At 53.9% G+C, this 6,193-nt stretch overlaps 1 protein-coding gene across 1 annotated transcript in view; it reads right to left on the reverse strand.

Moving 5' to 3' along the window:
- Positions 1-3,023: 3,023 nt before the first annotated feature.
- LOC140723557 (NACHT, LRR and PYD domains-containing protein 3-like) overlaps positions 3,024-6,193 on the reverse strand; it is a 141,083-nt gene continuing 137,913 nt past the window's right edge. Inside the window, exons 14-16 of the mRNA XM_073038129.1 lie at positions 5,237-5,306; positions 3,657-3,779; positions 3,024-3,224 (exon numbers count right to left, since the gene is read on the reverse strand). Of these exons, the coding sequence (XP_072894230.1) occupies positions 3,024-3,224; positions 3,657-3,779; positions 5,237-5,306 (394 nt within the window). The remainder of the gene's footprint in view (positions 3,225-3,656; positions 3,780-5,236; positions 5,307-6,193) is intronic.

The following is a 6,193-nucleotide window of genomic DNA, read 5'->3' on the forward strand; positions in this document are numbered from 1 at the left end:
ATAGACAGTAGGTGCAGGAGTAGGCCATTCGGCCTTCTAGCCAGCACCGCCATTCACTCTGATCATGGCTGATCATACACAATCAGTACTCAGTTACAGCCCTCTCCCCATATCCATTGACCCTGCTATCTATAAGAGCTCTATCTAACTCTCTCTTGAATGCATCCACAGATTTGGCCTCCACTGCCTTCTGGGGCAGAGCATTCCACATTTCCACCACCCTCTGGGTGAAAAAGTTTTTCCGCATCTCTGTTCTAAATGGCCTACCCCTTATTCTTAAACTGTGGCCTCTAGTTCTGGATTCACCCATCAGCGGGAACATGCTTCCTGCCCCCAGTGTGTCCAATCCCTTAATAATCTTATATGTTCCAATCAGATCCCCTCTCATCCTTCTAAATTCCAGTGTATACAAGCTTAGTCGCTCCAATCTTTCAACATATGACAGTCCCGCCATTCCGGGAATTAACCTTGTGAACCTATGCTGCACTCCCTCAGTAGCAAGAATGTCCTTCCTCAAATTTGGAGACCAAAACTGCACAAAATACTCCAGGTGTGGTCTCACCATGGCCCGGTACAGCTGCAGAAGGACCTCTTTACTCCTATACTCAATTCCCCTTGTTATAAAAGCTAGCATGCCATTAGCTTTCTTCACTGCCTGCTGTACCTGCATGCTTGCTTTCATTGACTGATGTACAAGAACACCTAGATCTCGTTGTACTTCCCGTTTTCCTAACTTGACTCCATTTAGATAGTAATCTGCCTTCCTGTTCTTGCCACCAAAGTGGATAACCTCACATTTATCCACATTAAACTGCATCTGCCATACATTCTCCCACTCACCCAACCTGTCAAAGTCACCCTGCATTCTCATAACATCCTCCTGAAATTTCACACTGCCACCCAACTTTGTGTCATCAGCAAATTTGCTAATTTAACTTTTAATCCCTTCATCTAAATCATTAATGTATATTGTAAAGAACTGCGGTCCCGAGTACGAGACGGATGGGGGATGGAATACTGACGTTGCACACGGAGTGAAGCTCCCTCCACTGTATGACATTATACACTCCCGGGGTCAGACACAGAGAGAAGCTTCCTCCACACCGTCCCATCACACACACCCGGATCAGACACAAAGTGAATCTCCCTCCACACTGTCACATCACACACTCCCGGGTTCAGACACAGAGTGAATCTCCTTCCACGCCGGCCCATCACACACTGCTGGGACCAGACACAGAGTGAATCTCCCTCCACACCGTCCCATCACACACTCCCAGGGATCAGACACAAAGTGAATCTCCCTCCACACTGTCACATCACACACTCCCGGGTTCAGACACAGAGTGAATCTCCTTCCACGCCGGCCCATCACACACTGCTGGGACCAGACACAGAGTGAATCTCCCTCCACACCGTCCCATCACACACTCCCAGGGATCAGACACAGAGTGAATCTCCCTCCACACCGTCCCGTCACACACTCCCGGGGTCAGACACAGAGTGAATCTCCCTCCGCACCGTCCCTAACACACTCCCGGGGTCTGACACAGAGTGAATCTCCCTCCATACCGTCCCGTCACACACTGCCGGGACCAGATACAGAGTGAATCTCCCTCCACGCCGTCCCATCAAACACTCCCGGGATCAGACACAGAGTTAATCACCCTCCACACCGTCCCATCACACACTCCCGGGTTCAGACACAGAGTGAATCTCCTTCCACACTGTCCCATCACACCCTCCCGGGGTCAGACACAGAGTGAATCTCCCTCCACACCGTCCCATCAGATATTCACACACACATATACATGTGGGTTTTGGGAAGGAGAGGTGAGGGGTTTGGGAGGAAGAGGAGTGATGGGACGAGGAGTGGACTGATGAGACGATGAGCGTAGCGAAGTCACTGACACAATAGGGTACGGAAAGGGGAGGGGCGAAAGTTCCTGTCACAAACTGGTTCCCGACATGGAGAAGATAAAGACGGGGCGAGAGGGAGGGAGCGGAAGTGGTGGGACGGGGAGTGTGGGGTAGTGATAGGACGGGAGGGAGAGGTCTGATTGGACAGGATGGGGGTGTTGGGGAGTGACTTTTTCAGTAGTGGGGGATGAATGGGTGGTGACATATCCTTCGCAAATAAGGCGAGCTGCAAAAAAGTGGGGCGTGGGCAGGAGAAAGGGAGAGCGGGGGTCGGGGACGCGGTCAGGGCTGATGGGTCGGGGAGTTTTCATTGTCTCAAGAAGGGAGTGGGGAGCGACTCACTCAACGGACAGGGGAGAAGGGATTGGGTGGGGGAGAGAAATCTCCCGTCAGAAAATGTTCACCACCCAGGATGTGCTGGATGGCGGGAGAAAGGGCAAGGGGCCTTAGAGGGGAGGGTGTCAGGAGTGACAGGGTGAGTAGGGGAGTGGCTCACCGGGTAACAGAGAGAGAGAGAAAGAGGGCGATGAGGAGAGGCGAAGATTGACATCGCAAAATGGCAGCCAAACAGCATACGAGGTGGCGGGGAGAGGAGAGCGAGGGGAGGGAGGGAAGGGGTTTGGGAATGATGGGATGGGAAGGAAGGTGACAAGATGGTGAGTGTGAGGGAGTGACACACTTCGTGGTGGAGGAAGTGGGAAGGAGGGTCTGACACTGTCACAAAATGGCTGTCGGCAGAAGGTTAAATGGAGATTCAGGAGATCGGGCACCGAGGGAAAGGAGAGGAGGGATGAGGAGTTGAGATTGAATAAACAGGAAGGGAAGTGAGTGGAAGGTGAGGAAAAGGGTGTGCCACATTCTACAATGGTGGGAGAACGGTTGTCAATGGTAACCATCAAAAAATGGCCGCCAGCCAGGGTGAGATGGGCGGTGATAGAGGGGAGAGCGAGGGGACAGAGAGCGGAGTGTTTCCGGAGTGACGGGAGCCGAGGGTGGAAGAGGGCGGCTCGTAACAAGGGAGCAAGAACTGCGGGGTTCCCACGGGGGAGGAATGTGACTTCGGGAAGAGGCTAGCACCGTTACCCTCCCCTCCCCTCCCCTCCTCAATCTCGAAAGTCCTGCTTTGACTTTTCTTTCGGGCTGAGCCTCAGATCGCTCGGCCCGAATCGTTCAGGCTGTCCCGTGGAGTAGGGGGACGTGTCGTCACAGGGCCCGTCCAAGGCAGGAGTGGGCGCCGGCTTGCCGGAGAAGATGGAGGCGAGGTCTGGCGGTGCGGGCTGGTTGGCGTGGATCACCACCATTTTCTGCAGGGTGGGGGAGAGGGAGGGCTCGGATTGAGGAGGGGTGGGGATAAAGATGTGAGGAGAGGAGATGAGACCCACTGCCCACTCCCTCTGTACCCTCATTTCTCTCCATCTCTTCCCCACCTCTCTCTCTCCCCACCCTATCCTCCTCTCTCCACCCCTCTTCCCATCCCATCCTCCTCTCTCCGCACGTTATCCTCCTGTCTCTACCCCTCTTCCCACCCCATCCTCCTCTCTCCACCCCTCCACCCTATCCTCCTCTCTCCACCCCACTCCGCACCCTTTTATTCCTTTTCTGCCTCCATCTCTCTCTACCCATCCCGCTCTTTTGCTCCCTCCCCAAGCTGTTCACCTCCCCCATCTCTTGTACCCATGCTCCATCCCTCGCCGCCCACACACACCCTCCCCCGTGCACAGGAAGATCCCACTCACCACCGGAGGCTGTGCGGCGCAGCACTCGAGGTCCCTGCAGTTGGCGATGGCCGTGAGGACGGACATCACCAGCGAGACCAGGCAATTGACCAGCAAGATCACCGTGATCCCGCTGACAAACCTCTGCGAGATTCGATGTTTGGCGGAGGGAGCATGGGAGGGGGGAGAGAGCCAGACGGAAAGAGAGGAGTGGAGAGGTGGAGAGAGAGAGAGAGAGAGAGAAATGGGGTGAGAGTGAAAGGTGAGAGACAGAGAGAGAGGGAGGGAGGGGCATGGGAGAAGATGGCCGGGGAAGAGAGACGAGTGAGTGAGAGTGGTTATTGGAGTAGGCGGTGGGGAGACACAGACCGGGAGGAAGAGAAGGGGTCAATGGGTGAGGAAGAGAGGGGGTTGGTGGGAGAGAGATGGGGGTAGGGAAGGGGGAGAAAGAAGAGAGGTGGCGGAGGACAGTTGATCGAGGGAGAGACATGAGAGTCAGATGGGGGAGAGAGAGGTGAGAGGCAGAAGATGAGAGAGGTCGGACAGGGAAGGCAGAGAAGGGTGGAAAACAGAGAGGGGCAGAGACAGAGAGAGTGAGACATGGACAGGGTGAGAGGCGGAGAGGAGTGAAAGAGGGAGAGGGGTGAGAGACGGAGAACTTTAGCCTTCGATTAACGGAACGCGCCAAGTTTTGTTTTATAACCATAAAACAATTACAGCACGGAAACAGGCCATCTCGGCCCTTCTAGTCCGTGCCGAACGCTTACTCTCACCTAGTCCCACCGACCTACACTCAATCCATAACCCTCTATTCCTTTCCTGTCCATTTTTTTAATGACAAAATCGAACCTGCCTCTACCACTTTTACTGGAAGCAGCTACCACCATCTGAGTAAAGAAATTCCCCCTCGTGTTGCCCTTAAACTTCTGCGCCTTAGCTCTCAACTCATGTCCTCTTGTCTGAATCTCCTCTACTCTCAATAGAAAAAACCTATCCACGTCAACTCTATCTATCCCCCTCATAATTTTAAATACCTCTATCAAGTCCCCCCTCAACCTTCTACGCTTCAAAGAATAAAGACCTAACTTGTTCGACCTTTCCCTGTAACTTAGTTGCTGAAACCCAGGAAACATTCTAATAAATCTCCTCTGTACTCTCTCTATTTTGTTGTCATCTTTCCTGTAATCCGGTGACCAGAACTGTGCACAATACTCCAAATTCGGCCTCACCAATGCCTTGTGCAATTTTAACATCACATCCCAACTCCTATACTCAATGCTCTGATTTATAAAGGTCAGCATACCAAAAGCTTTCTTCACCACCCTATCCACATGAGATTCCACCTTCAGGGAACTATGCACCATTATTCCTAGGTTCCTAGATTTTCCTAGATTTATGGTTCCCTGGAAGTGGGGTCACAGGCAGACGGGGCGGTGAAGGCGGTGTTTGGCATGCCCGCCATTGTCGGACACGGCACCGTGTACCGGAGGTGGGAGCTCATGAGGATTTACGTGGGCGTCGCCGGGACTCGAGGGGCTGAGTTACGGAGAGATGTCGGGCAGGTAGGGACTTCATTCCCTGGAGCGTAGGGGGCACCTTACAGAGGTGTGAAAACCACGAGGGGGCACAGATAGGGGAATGTGAACAGACTTCTCCCCAGGGTCAGGGAATCTTGAACCAGAGGGCACAGATTTTAGAGTTTTAATAGCGGACCCGAGGGGAAACTATTTCGCACTGAGTATGGTCCATCTGTAGAAGGATCTGCCAGAGGAAGTGGTCGGGGCAGGTACATTAACGACACTCGGACAGGGACACGGATAGGAAAGGTTTAGAGGGATACGGGTGGTCCGTCTCTGGAACGAGCTGCCGAGGAAGTGGTCGAGGGAGGGGGGAGGAGAGGAGAGAGAGGCCGCTACAACAGAGGGGAGGGAGGGTTCGGAGGAGGCTTGGCATGGAGAGAGGGAGCGCCGCGGGAGAGGGGGAAGGCCGTGGGTGTGAGGTGGGGGTGTATTGATGAGGGCTGGCTCGCTAGTGTGTGTGTGTGTGTGTGTGTGTGTGTGTGTGTGTGTGTGTGTGTGTGTGTGTGTGTGTGTGTGTGTGTGTGTGTGTGTGTGTTGGGGGGCGGACGGAACACTCACCATCCGGCATCCGGTGTAGCAGTACCCGATGCAGGGGAAGAGGCGGACGTTCAGCGAGTACAGGATGACGGCGGGAGTGCAGGCGAGGGCGCAGATCACATTCGCAACCAGGCAGGCGATGGTCTGCCGTAGAGAAAGAGAGAGAGCTAAATTGAGAAGAGACGGGGTAGGGGGGGAGGAGAGTGAGGGAAATAGAGATGGGGAGAGACAATGAGTGAGAGAGATAAGTTTGAAAGGGACAGTGGATGTGAGAGAGAGGGGAGATAAACTGAACAGGGAAAGCAGCGAGTGAAGGGGGAAGCGAAGGAGTGTGTTTGCAAAGGGTGCGGGGGGAGGGACAGAGAGAGAGAGAGAGTGGGAGAGGAATTGAAAAGGGAGGAGAGAGAGTGGGAGGATAGAGTGTGGGTGAGAGACAGAGGG

This window comes from Hemitrygon akajei, unplaced genomic scaffold, assembly GCF_048418815.1.
Source record: "Hemitrygon akajei unplaced genomic scaffold, sHemAka1.3 Scf000118, whole genome shotgun sequence".
NCBI lineage: Eukaryota > Metazoa > Chordata > Chondrichthyes > Myliobatiformes > Dasyatidae > Hemitrygon > Hemitrygon akajei.